Raw genomic sequence first — 14,553 nt, 5'->3', positions numbered from 1 at the left:
GACGAGGTTAACGAGGTTAAGAGGTTAGCGTAGGTTAAGAGATTGGCGAGGTTAAGAGTATTATATTGGTTATATTATAAGAGCGAAGAGTTTTAGGAGAACTAATTAAAAGAGGACGAAACTATTAAAATTATACTAAAATTTACTAGTAAAAACTTAGAGTAGGCCCTTAAAATATTACGGAAATAAATAAAATTTTAGGTTGAAATTTACGGTTAGTAAATTTCGGAAATCTATAGAAATTTAAGACTCCATCCCTGCTGTACAGCCTTAGCCGACACCTCGCCCAAGGTGGTGGTGGCCTGCCAGTGGTGGCCTGGTGGCCTGAGCCGTGAGCAATGACATCACCGTCCTCTCCCGCTCACAGTCCAACAACACTCAGCTGCTGAAAGTTATGAGAAGCCAGAGCCAGTCTCACGCAACTGCAATCATACTGTGTATGTTCTGTACGGACTACTACTCCTACTCGACCAGTCACCGTTATCCATCAATTAGGCCGTGGAAATACACCAATTGTCCCTGATACTGACACGGTGCAACATCCAATCCAATCCAGACCAAGCCAGGCCATCTCGAAGCCTCCTCCGTCCTCAACCATCAACGCCATGCTCCTCCGCTCAGCCCTTCGGCCCTCTCTCTTTGCCCACACTCCCATATCCAAGGCAATCGCCGTGCCTCGAGCACCGTCGCGATCTCCCCGTCTTAACCGACCGGTCCTGGTGGCGTTCGGCCTGTCCCTGTCCATCCCATTCCTCCAACCACGGCCCATCACCCGCCTAGACACATCACCTGTCTCGCCTCAATCTTCGTCACAAGCCTCCCCATTCAGTAGCACATCATACACACACTCGCGGGACGCAAAGACCCCACTCACGAAAGATGGAAAGACACTCAACCCGGCCGCCGTGAAACAAATCAGCCTGGGCGCGATCCTGGGCTTGGGTGCCGGCGTGCTGCTGTCGGCATTCTCGAGGAGTCTGACGCTTCTGATTGGAGTGGCCATCGTGGTCTGGCAGGTCAGTGCTATTTGGCTACAACATTGAAGAGCCCCTGTTGGAACTAATCATGAGCTGACAATATCGGATTGGAACACAGTACGCCGCTCGCAAAGGCTACAATTTTATCCCTGTCGACCGTCTGCAGCGGCACGTGAAGAACGTCGACCTTCGCAGCGCCATCAACGACAACGTCGCGTTCAAAATCAGCTTCGGCCTCTTGTTTGCGCTCTCCGCGTTTGGCGAGTTCTAGGGCATAAGCCGTCATCACTGCATTGCAAGTCTGAGCCAGAATTGTATCTAGCTGATGAGGCGCATCGCTAGTACTAAGGAACAAGCATATTGATTACCTGGTCGTCTGGCTTATCTGGACCAGTGTGGAACCACATCGTGAGCGGTCCGGGTTCTAACCCTTTGCATCGTATTGCGTGAATTTCGTGGATTCTGTGTGAAGGAGCCCAAACGGACCGGCCTTTCCCGCAGCCACTTCAGTATTGCTCGCGGACGTCGTGACCAGGCGTTGGAGGACGGATTTCCAAGGTCGAATCTACGTCAGAGTGGATGTGTCTATGGTTCGGAGGAACAATGCAACCCAGTCAGGACTGAGCTCACCTTACATGGAACCTTGGTAAATCAACAAGAGTCACGGTAGGTAGCGCGCGGAAGAGGAAAAGGAAAGTGACCGGTGACCGGATAGTTAGTTAGTCAGACAGACAGACAGACCCACAGATTCCGCCCGCATTAGCATCAAGGCAGTATTTGGTCGTACCGTATATCTAGTCAAGTCTTCTCTCCCGTCTCCGCGTCCGCGTCCGCGTCTGCCATGCTCAGTTCAAACAAACGCCAAAGGCTATCAAGTATACTGTGTATATATATAGCTACAACATAGCTACTAGTATATCAGGAGGTGTCGTATAACCGAACCGAATAGTCTTGTCTGGGCTCTGGCCTCTTGTACTGTCAGACGGATGGATTCGTCCACAGGATTGTTTCGGATGCACCTGTACCCCGGGCGACCGCGCCAGCCGCCGGCTGTCTTGCATTCAGAATGACTTGGATATGCCTCGAACATGCACATGTTCCTGAGTCGGATATAGCTCGGACATGGCTCGAACATAGTATTACTACACACACAACCCTAGCATGTCATTTCAGGCTTTATCGGCTAGGCAGCATCTCATCTTCCGAGCCGGCACTGGCCTCACTGAGGTTCGAAATGCTCCGAGTGCGGGACAGGCGTGCATAAGGGGCCGGGGCCGAGGCCGGGACCGGGGCGGCAACAGCACCCACACGACGGACGCGGACGTGGCCGGTGGGGAGCTGGTTGAGGGCGTCCTCTTCGGAATCGAGGTGACGGTGGGCGCGCCAGAACAGACAGCCGGCGACGAAGGCGATGACGGCAGTGGCGGCGTAGTTCCAGACCAGCAGGGGATCGGTGGACCAGGCGATCAGGGCCTCGCCGATGGCGTTGGCAAGGGCGGTCATGAACAGGGCAAAGGCCTGGACCATGGAGCGCATGTTGCGCGGCGCCTTGGTGAAGGCGTACTCCAGGCTGGTGATGGAGGCGAGGATCTCGCTGATGGCGATCAAGACGTAGATGCCCGTCTGTGCCCAGATGCTGACACTGGCGGGCGCGCACTCGGAGCCATCGGCGCGGCCCTCGCTCGGGTAGCGGCCGCACTCGTTGTGCGTGTAGATGTAGTGCTGCAACACGCAGGCATAGACCATGGCGGCCGAGCCGGTCCAGAAGCCCAGCGTGATCTTCTTGATCGGGGTCAACTTGACGCCGGCGCGCCGCAGGGCCGGGTAGACGAGCAGATCGCAGACGGGGATCAGCACGATCAAGGTCAGCGGGTCTAGGTTGCTGACGATCTCCGGCGGCACGCCCGCGTGTCGCATCGTGTCGGCCTGCGACGTCAGGTTGTTGTTGATCTGGTTGTACGTGATCCAGTACAGCGGGTACCAAAGGAATACGGTGCAGGCTTTGAAGCCGCGCCGCACCTCGTCGACCCAGGCGTCGTCGAACGTCATCCATTTGGGCCGCCGACCGGGTGCCATGTGCGACGGCTTCACCTCCTCCCAGAACGTGGCGCTGCGCAGATTGTGTATCGTGCGGATCGGGTTGAGCGACCACCGGCCTCGTGTCGCGTAGCAGAGCAGCTTAATTGCCGGGCCGAGCACCGACCCTTGCGGCGGTGTGAGCCGGTAGTGCTTCTTGCACACGATCAGCACCAGCGGGCACAGCAGGAACATGACCGTTGGCAACAGAAAGGCGAGGTAGTAGCCGACGTACAGTGCCGCGTACGACATGGAGAGCTGGCCGGCCAGCGCGCCGATGTTGATGAACAGGTAGAACCAGTTGTAGATCCGAGCCGACGTCTGGGCCGGGTCGACAATGACCCGTTCGCCTCGTTTGTTCGTCGCGATCCGCAGCTCCTCCCCGCCAATCTGCTCGGCAATGAGAGGGGAAATGTTGGGCTTGAACCCGCCGGTGCCCAGACCGAAGATGATGATTGCGACCACGAACGCCACCAGGGCTCCGTTGGTGTTCTCGAGCACAGACGGGACCGCGCTGATGGTCAGGATGACATGGCCGAGGATGGCACAGGCGATGGAGACCATGATCGTGTTGTACCTAGAATAGAGTACACTCCACCGGTTAGCTGTCAGTCGTAAGCGAGAACGACCATCTCACGGGGCGAGGCTGGAACCGACCTTCCGAGGTACGTGTCGGCCAGCCAGGCTCCTAGAAGCGGAAGTGCATAACACCAGAAGGAGAAGAAGGTGCCGAGTCCCGTGGCGATCTGCTGGCCCTGGCCTAAAGCCCCGGGGTTGTTGTCTGTGTCACCACCGGGATTGGGAGCCCTGCCGGTCGGAGTGAGGAGTTTGCGCTGCACAAAGTTCTGAAACAAGATCTGCGTGCCGTAGTAAGAGAAGCGTTCGCAGAGCTCCACAAACGCCACCGTGTACACCCTCCACGGGATCTTGTCGGCGACTCGAGGAAGCGTGTCAAGCTCCTCTTCGGTAGGCAACAGGAACGTGTCGACCATGTCGAAGGCCATGTGCGGTTTGCCTTCCGGTAGTTACATCAGCAATTGTACGGAGTCGTGGTGCGGAACCTTACCAGCCACAGTCGGAAGGTCGGTGATGCCAGCTCTGCCGTCTTCCTCCTCGTTGGTGTCATCTTGCAGCAGGGCGACGGAAGGATCGTGTCTCCGGCCAATCTCGAGACCGTCTTTTCTCAGAAGCATGATCGAAGGAGCTTTCTCGGAGCTTGGTTGAGTTAACTAGGGGCGCTCTGATAAGATTGATCGGCTGCAGTTCGATGGGTTGCATATTGCTGGGGAAGCAGAGGGAGGACGGAGCATGTGCGCAGGAACTCAGACCATGTCGGTAAATGGAAGGACAGGTTTGATCGGCCAGGCATACAAATATTTCTCGATTGGGGCTTCATGGAGGCATCGAGGATCAAACAAGGGTGTCTAGGACGGTCGATAGTAGATACATAGATGATACAGTCAACTCGGCTGACGTTCCATATTCGGCTGCCGGATTGTGACTTGGCCGGTTTCAGACAACCACAACCACTGGCACTTTATCTGATACAGAGCGCAGAACGGAGTTGACATGTCACGGATAAGGTCGTGCCCTGTTTTCTGAGCATAACCATTCACAGAGAACAGACTATAGACCATATTGCTGCTCCGCAAAGGTCTTCCGCACCAGAACCAGAACCAGAACCATCGCGAAAGCTCAATCTGGTCTGGTTTATTGGACGGAGATGTGATAATGCTAATGCTAATTGACTACTAGGTAGCTGACAACAGGATGGGCATGCCCCAGCCCCAGATGTACGGGTCTTTGGACTGAGCGAGCGATGGAAGATTCTTCGATTCGTGGCTTCCCACATGCACCTTAACCCTCTGCAAAACTATCGGCCTTTCGATGGGATACAAGCACTAGCACTTGTAGCCGTGCCCCCACCTCCAGCCTTCCTCAGATCTGCCAGGATCCTTCACCCTGACCTTGTACCCTGGTTCGTGGCAGAGCCCCTCAGAAATGACCCTTGAAGTGGCTCCCGGTCTTCACGAAAGAAACATCAAGAGACGTGGCATACTTGCTCGCATAACCAATGACGGTTTTGTCCGGCGTAACGGCCAGCCCAAGGACACTGCCGTGGCGATCGTAGGCATACAGCGCAACCCTGTTCCCCGGCAACTGTTGAGCGACGAAACCGTAGTTGTCGTTGGATTCGTACAGGGCAAGCTTGGTCGGCTCCCATGACAGAGACAGGTTCTTAACCACCTCGGTACCGTCAGGCTTGACGTGCTTGCCGCGAAGCCAGCCCTTGTCCCCAATAGGCCAGCCTTGGCTAAGTCTGTCACCCCCGTCGGTTCGCTGGTACCGGAAGACCAGGCCTTGGCCGGCCGGAACAATCTTGATCAGGGTTCTGTCAACGTTCTGTTTGCTTGGATAGGCGTCGCCAAAGCCCAGTTCGCTGCCATCGGCGAGCACAATCCTGTACCAGTCGTCCAAGTTGGACACGATGATTTCGCCGCTGCTGTCGGTAAGGTTCTGGACAAAAGGATGGTCAGTACAGTGTTCCCACCGAGCGGTGTGATGCTGAAAGGACGTACCACCATTGTGTGCTGCTTGTGTCGTAGAGTTGCAGGTGGAATACTTATAAGAGCCTGCTGCAATTGTTTGACTTGGTGAAAGCTGGGAGATTTAGTCGGTCAAAGGCTTTCTGATATACCTTTCCTCTGGGGGGTTGACGTGGCTCGTTGTACAGCACAAGACACCCTTTGCGCCTTCAACCCGGCCAGCAGTTGGCTCAACGTCGAGCATTAGCATAGATGCTATGTACGTAAAATGGAGAACCACTGTGGTCATGTTGCTGTGCGCTGGACTGCTCTTTGTGAGCTGGCATACCCTGCAGCTGGGCGAGATGATTGTGTTTCCTGTGGTAGGGTATGAGAACCCACAACCCACCTCCTGGTTCACATCTGAAGCGATCAACCGGCATGTCAGACAGATCATGGGCGGATAATGATATCCATTGTCGTTGTCGCCTGTGCAATTGGCCTTCCGAAATGGGGACGCAGAAGGCCACTCTAGCCTAATTTGTCACTGCCCATGCAGGATCGATGCGTTTTGGGAGAGAAGCGTCAGACTCAGACACCGTCTCACTGCATATGTACGTACAGTATCTACAGTACTTGCTAGTATGCAATCGCCCCACTGTTGTGATGTGCAAAAACCGTTGCAAGAATGGCGTGCTCCCGTTGCCCGGAACGAGCCGCTGCAACCAGGGGTGCCGGACACTGAACAGGCCGAGGGCAAAGGCCGTGGGCCAGGGGACTCTTGTTGTTGATAATGTACAGTAAGTACAAGTACTCCGTGGGTGAGGGTGTGTTTGTTTGAAAGGCTTCGAGGAGGGCTCGTCCACCTCCCATGTGCCAGTGCCAGATGAGGCTTCGGAAGACCTTGCCTGACGGCCCTGTTTTGCTTTGCTCCACACATTGAATATCCAGGTCGCCGTTGACTAAATTGCCAACAAAGCTGTCTCCGCAACAGACTATTCATGCAGACTATCCAGCGTGCGTTGGAAAGTGTACGTAAAACTCGGATGGCATATAGAACCAATGGAAACCCGAGCTGCATAGCATGAGAAGACATTGGGCGGTGCGGGTCCTTGGGATCCTCGAAAGCGCCGCTGTATGCCCACTGGTCGGTTGGTGCCCGCTGGATATGGATATGGTTGAAACACGCAAGCGTCAACCGTGCAGCCATGTCGATGGCCGTTGAGATCTTCAATAAGAGAATCGCAACACTACTCCATAGAACGCTCATAGCCCAGGTGGACTCCATGCCGTCTTGGGCAATGATAGCCCTGATTACTTGGAGCATGACTCTGCACAGCCCGCGACTAATCAAGACGTTGGACCTCAAACGTGCTTGGTCCACACCGACAGATTCGAGGAGCGACTTTCCAGCGGAAGCGCAGCAGGCCGAGTCTTGTCCCTCATAGGTGTCTCACCCTCTAAAGCTCTTCTAGTTTCGAGGTTCGGGCTCGGTATTCCGCTGGAGCTCTAGTAAAGCCAGGTATATACGTCGCCCGTGCCACGCCAGTGGTCCATGGTATCAATTGACTGCAGGTGCTAGTAGTGTGTAGCGCGCATATGGGCCGTCCGAAAACGGCACACCTTGCTGCACATTGTGGAAGCGGGCTTGGGGGGTACGTTGCCTCCCTCCATCTCCTGGCAATCTGTAACGAGAGTGTGACCGTACATATTGATTGAGTGAACTAAACTGGGCTTCGGCCCCGACATCGTCCTAATGGCATCATGATACCCTCTTGCGATCCCCTTCTCGCTTTTAGGAAATGGGCCAGGAGGAGGAAAGCGAGTCGGAGGATTTCGTGCATCTCTCCTCACCCAGGCCGACCGTCTCGGACTCATTCGAAAATAGCTGCAGCCCACATTGATTTGCCAGTACTCTCCTGCCAGACTCAGATCCAGTGGAACCAGATGGAGCGGAAGGATCTGTCTAATGCTGGGGCACATCACATCTCCAGCTTCAGTAGGTTGGGCCCCCGGCGAGAGGATTTGCTGTACTCTGCTCTCAGCAACTCAAAGGGTACGTTCTTGAGCCCACCAGTCCCATATCACCAAGCGGAACACCAGATGAGGCCCTCGCACTTGTATGTCGCACCAAAATCTGAAGGACGTTGTGGCCAAGTCTGAAGTCGAAGATGTGACACCTGGAAAGACAGCCTATGCTATGCATAGCCTGGTCTGTTGATCTCCAAAAAAGATACCAGCCAAGACCTCGAAGCTGCAGACCCGACCGGGCTGGATTTGATGGATCAAATGTATGCGTTTCATCCCCTCCATCGAACCCGGCGGTTGCACGACCGCAGACTCCTAGGCAATCACACCAAACAGCAGCTTTGTTCTTGTCCAGTACTCGGCCGCTGCCGGAACATCTGCTTCGGAGTCCGACTCTTTTGACAAGTTTTGCCGCGGGTCGGGGCCAAGTGCAGCGCGGAGGTAGGCTTGGTCAAACCCGCTGGAGGTATAAGAAGATACGTTCGCTGTACCAAAGATCCGATGGTAGACGGCTTTTTTCACCATACTGACCGCAGGAGGAGACCACAGGTCGGTCCCACCAATCTCAAGCATGATCTTGCATAGCTTTCTTAACGTCGAAAAAGCGGTCGGCGAGGGCATGTCATTTGGCAACGTGGTCTTGCCTAGTTTTTGGGGTCTTGTGCCCTCTTCCATGGATTGAGACAGTCGACGGGTGACCTCATGTGCGACGACTTCGTGCAACTTTGTCACCAGAGTGTCCAGGCTTTCAAATCGTGAATCGTCTAGAAAGGCGCGTTGCAATGCCACCGTTGATGTTCGTATCGAGCGTAGTAGCATCACCGCGCTAGCAACACTAGGGGTAGTATCGGTGATATACGATGTAGCCTCGACCATGCTCTTCTGGTAGTCTGCCAACGACTTGCGTAGCGATTCTTGCAGACTGTTGCTGTAAATCTCCTTGTCCTTCTCCGAAAGCGCTCTGATGAGCTCTGAAGCGTCGTCTTCTTGTTCTTCTTCAGGCTCTTCCACGATGTCTCGCCAACGAATCTTGACCAGTTCGTCAATCTGATTCTGCGTATCATTGACAGACAGTAGCCAAGCATCCAATAATTTGGCACCTTTGGACAACACTCCATTGAGGCCGGCATGGCGATTCTTCACTTGCTTGGTGAATCTGGAACCACCATGGCTCAAGCTTGTTTGCACTAGTTCAGCATCCCACAAGGACTTGGTCGACTGTCTTGTGTGGGTTCCATCTGACAACAGTCTCGTGATCTCGGTCAACCGCGAACCCTGTTCCTGACAAATTGTGTTCAGTCTTTGGTTGAGAGACTGTCTAATATGCTCTGTAATGTTTGCGCTAGCCGGGGTGGAAAAGTAGGAAGGCAGTAAGGTCGCGTATAGTTCCTTTCTGAGCTCTAGGACCGTTGTAATATCATTCATGCCTGCAAGATGACGGTCCAAGCTGGTGGACAAAACTCGAGATACTTCCAGCGACCATGCCTCAAGTTTAGATTCTATCTCTTCCGAGGTTGACGTGCTACGCTTGAAATAAGGGACAAAGGTCTGGATCTCGGTAGGAAGTAGTGGCCAAGTCCTGTCAAGATCTAAAGTCTCGAGTTCTCTGATCGTCGGGTCGGCCAGAATTGGCCTTCTTTGGAGACCGTTCATCGCTTCGACAATGGGGCGTCCGGTTAAAGATTTGAAGGCCTGTAGAGATATGATTTGATACTGAAGAGCGTTGGAGATGGTGTCTCGATTCCCGGACTTTGTCAACTGTCGTCGGAGCTTATCTAGCCTGAGCTGGCGGAGATGGGCAAGGGCGTCCTCAGAAGAGACACTAGTGACCAAGCAATAAGAGCACAGCGAGTTGAGAAGGCCTGAGCGGTTGGATACAGGATTCACCAGTTTAGCATCCACCTGCCGAAGCAGCTGTCGCCGTAGTAGGCCGATCTTGTCTCTCAAGAATTCTAGGCTCTGGATCAGTCCTTGCTGGCCACCTAGGGATTTCAGTAGCAAGCTAGAAACCACAATCAGTTGGGCACATTGCAGGATATTTTGAGCCCGCAAAGCCGTAGCTGACGTGATGCAACATTGCTGTAACAGTCGTACTTGGGCCAATGCGACCTTCTCAGGAGCAGGCGGTCGAGCAGATACATCTTGGTTCGGCGGCCGACAATTAAGACTGATGGATGCTAGGTGTTCTTCTGCGGCCTTTGATGTTGTTTCCAAACCCACTATTGCTTCCGCAGTGGCTAGTAGATCGCGATAGCTCCCACTGTAGTCGTCGTCAGCACGAGATGTTCCCTTGGAGGTGTCCTTCAGCTAGGAGTGCCGAATCCTCTGCGTGACGCGAGTGGGATGGCGGAAAGAGAGAGAGAGAGAGAGAGAGCTAGCCTACCCAACTAGAGCGCGTAGTTTTTCTCTGTCGCGTGCCGCGCTTGCACGCAATTGTTTCTCAATAGCCCGCGTTACGGGGATGCGATATTCTTCAAAGGCCTGCTGCCATGTTGTGATTGTGGCTCCGGGATCCATGCTGTTGGTGGTTCGGCGAAGGGCAAGACGGAGCACTTCCTGTTGTATGAGGATACATTGGCTCGGGAACTCCGGCGTACAATCTAGCTGTCTATACCCAGCGACGAGAGCTGGCTGAAGTGATGAGTACTCAAGCAAAGATCGTGATGGCGGGGAGAACAGATGTTGTTCTTGGCGGTCGTATGTTCTGCTACTGCGCTCTTCTGCCGTTTGCTCCGCCATAAATCCTGGCTGGCCGCGCCCATCAATGATCTATCAGAGTGAGATGATTTGAGAAGATCCTCTGTCAAATAGCGTCGCGGGAGAGAAATCTAAGCATGTTCTTATGTCACTGTGAGACGGCGTTGACGTATAGGCCCTGGACACTAGGATCCTCTTCTATCAAGTCTAAGACGTGTCCCAGCTCCTCCTCTTGTTCCTCTGTCAACGGTACAAGGGTGTCCTCGTTGGGCGCGTACACGACTTCCGCCTTCTCCGCCCGAAGACCAAACCGATCTTGTAGTATTCTGGCAACTTCCATGACCTCGGCAGGCGCGGTTTCTACAGTTAGCCTGCTGTCTTCAGACGATATATCAAGGGCACCAGCATCAATGGCCTCCTCCAAGACGTCGTCCACCCCGAGTTTGTCCTGCTCTTCAAACACGATTCTGCCTTTCTTTTCGAATAGAAATGCCGTAGGAGTGACCGTTCCACCTGCTTTATTGAGTATCGACCGAATGTCCGGTAGCGTCCTGTTTTTATTATCGGTCTGGCATTCGATCATGGCTGCCACTCCATGCGGGAGCATGGCTTCGATTATAACGTGTTCAAGAGCCTGTCCAGTTGGAGACTTTCCCTGGCCTTTCGCGATGGCGTGTTCAATTGAGGCTTTGGAAAGCTGCCCCTTTTTGGCATTGGCGATTGCAGAGGCTAGTCTCGAGTTGAGGGAGGGATCCGGGCCGCCAACTACGCACCAGTCAGTTCCTGAGGTACTATTCTACCAAATGGTTGCGGCGATCATACGTTTTGAGGCTGTGATAACCTCATGTGACAACATCGTCTTGGCCTTGCTTTTGGCAGCATCGGCCTTGCCCTTGTCGTGTCTAATTTTCGACCATCTGTTGTGTCCGGAAGACCGGAGCGCGGAGCTTGACCACAGCCTGGCCGGCGACTGATAGCTCCATAAGGAGATACCTGCCCGACGCAAGTGACGCCCACCCATGCAAGACAGAATTCGTGAACGTGCAAAGTGTAACCGACAGGAAAGAAAAAAAAAGCGTCGTGAAGCGGAAAGACGGCGAGTTTGACTCTAGTTCGGCGACGCTGCGCTACCAAGTACCATGGTTCTCCGTAGCACAAGGCTCGCTGGTTCAGCCTCGCGCGAACTAAACGCAGTTGGAATTGCAAATGTCAGGTACTTAGGTAGCCAGCCACTCTTCCTTTATCTGTTATTGCTGATACATGATGGAATCCACAACTGCGGAGAGACCTCTATTACGGGGAGAAGATGAGGAGAGCGAGTGAAATGAAAAAGCGGGTAGTTGGGCATGAGCAGGCTGTTCGTCCAATGGTCAAACTAAATACACGCCTGGGCTCGGGCAGGTGGTTACTTTGACTATGGCATTTGCCGCCACTCCAAATTCCCGCTGTAGATGCTATCTCGCTTCGTGGAATCCAACAACTGGTACGGACAAGCTTGAGGCCCGTTTAGCCCGGCATCCCTGACAAGACAACCCCTGCAATATCCCGACTTGTTAGTGCATGTATTACCTGAAGACATGGCCATTTATGATCAAGAATTCTGCCCCATTTGCAGAACCAATGGTGAAGATACACATCACCTTCACCATCAGACAATTTCGCCGCCTTGTTGGAGGTTGAGGAGAGACTCAGTCCCGGGAGATAGTAAGGCTGACGATGTCTGATTGTAAACTAACCATGATCAGGTTGATGACGAAGCCATGGCAAGATCTAGGTGTTTTGGGCACCAGAACTGAGCGGTTAACGAATAACTTGGAGAGCAATCAACTAGAAGTGGTCGGAGGGTTGTGAGAACGGGTGGAGCCGGCGTTGCTACCATACTGGGCGTGGCCCAACGAGGAGACGTAGGTGCAGCCATTGCAGGCTGTAGACATTATTTGTGCCCTCTATAAATGCTGTCTGTGGACAGCTGCGACCAAATGTGTGTCGGCAGCCCCACGTTACCAGGCGCCTACCAGGGACATCCCTTCAAACGTGGCGATGGACGTTGGGGGTGGGGCAGTACCAGTAAGCAGGGTTTCGGAAACGAAGCAAGGGTAGAACTTAGCAGTGAGGAATAAAGCAGCGACAGACCGGCTGTTACACTTGCGGCTCACCCTCCGGTGGTCCTTCGAGTTGGCCATAAAGTTCGGCGAATCAACAGATGATAAGTGAAAGGATTGGAGAGCCGAATCATTGGCACTGACTTGGCAACCATGGGTACTGATGAGCCAACGTGGGGATTTTTGTACTGCCAAAGCTCCATGACAATGACTCTGGTGCAGGCGACTGGCGAGAAGAGCGTTCAGTCCATGGTAAGACTTCAACTTGAGACTGATGAGGTGCCGAAAGGCCACGAGAAAGGTACCCCACGCTGTCGCCCTAGGTCATGCAGAATGGGACCCATCATCGTGCGTGGCTCTAATGTCGGCTTACACCCGCTCTGTCTGGTGCTTGATGGTAGGCGAATGGTGTGCAAGCAGGCCGATCGATTGGCCGATTCGCGGCTGGGGGAATGCTGGTGGCAGATCAGAGTGCTTTGTAGCTGGCATGACGGATATGAGTTGTAGACGCATCGCTAGCGTAATGGTATGCACTGTGTCCGGAATGCTGGCTTCGACCTCCTATGCAGCGACTCGTTGGTCACGGCTTAACGTGGGGTGGTCAAACACTGTCCGCCAGCCCTCTTTAGGTGCCAAACAAATGCAGCTGTCTTCAGGAAAAGTTCAATGCAAAAACTTCGCGTGGGGGAGATATGCTGTCGGATTGATCGATTTTGTGCGCGCAACACACCTTAGTTCTTCCCAGCTATGTATCAGCTTGGTTCATGCCTGGCCATATGCAGCTAGCCAATGCCTCAATTTCTGTAATACCAGGCTGATTGCAAACACACCTTTGTCACGCTGCGAGGTTTTGAATCAGGCTGCGATTTAAGACCGTGACACGTGATGGTCTTGGCGCTCTGACGTCGGCGAGTCTTGTTTCTTTCAACGACGGTCGACAGCGAGGCATACTACGGAGTACCTTCTTGACCTTTGAGCTGCAAAGGTTGCCTCTGGAAGCCCAAATCTCCTCCATTTTGGATGCGTGTCTCGGGCATGTGATCTCTTAGCTTGCTAGAAACTCCCATTCTCGACCTCTCCCAACCAGCTACTCCGACACCCGTTGGGGCCTACCTACGGGGCATGGCTCTTCCCTTCCCTTCCTCGGTCTACAATCCACATGGACGCCGAGGCGCTGCGAGCCTTTGATAACACTCTTCGGGATAGCCACCGAGGGCAATTACCTCGTCTCCGCCGCTCTAGCCTCGCCTCGTCATACTGACCAACTACAGATGTTCGAGAGGGGCAACTGACGCTTTGTCGTGAAACCCGGAACCATCTGTCTTCGAAGATTACTGCTGTACAAGGATCTATAGTGGGCTATGTTATTGAAAATGTGACGGATGCTCAACTTCTGGTTCTGTCAAGATTGGGCAAAATGGGTTGCCTGTGCCGCCCTGCGCAAGGCAAACTGGGTTCGCCGCAGCAGCCATTTCGGGAGCCCGCACACCGTCCTCTCATCGAAAAGTTTTACCCAGGGAGTTTGACGTGGCTCCTCTCAGTGTCCCCAGCTGCGCATTTTATGCAGTAAGTGGCTGGTCATGAGCAGTTGTTCGGCTGGTCAAATTCACGCCTTGCTCCAATACTTTTGGATCTCCAGCTGTAAATTCCGAACCTTCTGGTCTAGCAGCATGCCTACGTCGGCCACTGAGAGTCAAGAAGTCACTTGGGTTCCGTTTGAATCCGCCTTGAAATTTGTCGTATTTCTGCTTTCTTCACATGGCTATTCCTGCGCCACCCTTCGTTTCACAATCATATGAAACTGTAGTGGATCGATGCTACAGCGATATCTTGTACTGGATAAAGTGAAGCGTTCAAAGCGGCACAGTCTACATGACAATTGGCCTGTCCTGTTTGTAGCACAGCCTCCCTACGCCTCAAGTGAAGCTCCTAAGTTTGGGAGGGACTTCAGGTCCGTATAGTGAGTCGAGTTAAGATAACTTGTCCGTGTCTCCCTAGCTTCGACCCCTTTCATTTCCCATTTCCCATTTTCCTTATATCCACAATCCTCATTGTCTCGACCCAAGTCTCTAAGTTCAACCAAATCTCAATTCGACAAAGAATTTCAGGCGACACGATGTGGTAAGTCTACAAGACATGAAATATTCC

The 14,553-nt window shown here is 53.4% G+C and overlaps 5 protein-coding genes across 5 annotated transcripts; 1 reads left to right on the top strand and 4 right to left on the bottom strand.

The window, feature by feature from the left end:
* Positions 1-605: 605 nt before the first annotated feature.
* A1O3_04546 (uncharacterized protein) lies at positions 606-1,248 on the top strand (the record flags this gene model as incomplete). The annotated part of the gene is made up of 2 exons (XM_007734675.1): positions 606-1,016; positions 1,096-1,248. 2 exons carry the CDS (start codon positions 606-608, stop codon positions 1,246-1,248), a joined length of 564 nt encoding a protein of 187 aa, XP_007732865.1.
* A 905-nt stretch (positions 1,249-2,153) lies between these two features.
* Positions 2,154-4,045, bottom strand: A1O3_04545 (POT family proton-dependent oligopeptide transporter; the record flags this gene model as incomplete). Its single annotated transcript, XM_007734674.1, has 2 exons — positions 2,154-3,630; positions 3,711-4,045. The coding sequence occupies 2 exons, from the start codon at positions 4,043-4,045 to the stop codon at positions 2,154-2,156; spliced, it is 1,812 nt and encodes a 603-aa protein (XP_007732864.1).
* A 1,003-nt stretch (positions 4,046-5,048) lies between these two features.
* A1O3_04544 (uncharacterized protein) lies at positions 5,049-5,638 on the bottom strand (the record flags this gene model as incomplete). Its single annotated transcript, XM_007734673.1, has 2 exons — positions 5,049-5,570; positions 5,633-5,638. 2 exons carry the CDS (start codon positions 5,636-5,638, stop codon positions 5,049-5,051), a joined length of 528 nt encoding a protein of 175 aa, XP_007732863.1.
* Positions 5,639-7,921: 2,283 nt separating this feature from the next.
* On the bottom strand, positions 7,922-10,123 carry A1O3_04543 (uncharacterized protein; the record flags this gene model as incomplete). Its single annotated transcript, XM_007734672.1, has 2 exons — positions 7,922-9,866; positions 9,990-10,123. 2 exons carry the CDS (start codon positions 10,121-10,123, stop codon positions 7,922-7,924), a joined length of 2,079 nt encoding a protein of 692 aa, XP_007732862.1.
* Positions 10,124-10,451: 328 nt separating this feature from the next.
* On the bottom strand, positions 10,452-11,324 carry A1O3_04542 (uncharacterized protein; the record flags this gene model as incomplete). Its single annotated transcript, XM_007734671.1, has 2 exons — positions 10,452-11,068; positions 11,126-11,324. The coding sequence occupies 2 exons, from the start codon at positions 11,322-11,324 to the stop codon at positions 10,452-10,454; spliced, it is 816 nt and encodes a 271-aa protein (XP_007732861.1).
* Positions 11,325-14,553: the final 3,229 nt, after the last annotated feature.

The sequence above is a fragment of the Capronia epimyces genome (assembly GCF_000585565.1).
Source record: "Capronia epimyces CBS 606.96 chromosome Unknown aczIQ-supercont1.3, whole genome shotgun sequence".
NCBI classification, from domain to species: domain Eukaryota; kingdom Fungi; phylum Ascomycota; class Eurotiomycetes; order Chaetothyriales; family Herpotrichiellaceae; genus Capronia; species Capronia epimyces.
This window is presented reverse-complemented; position numbering and strand designations above follow the sequence as displayed.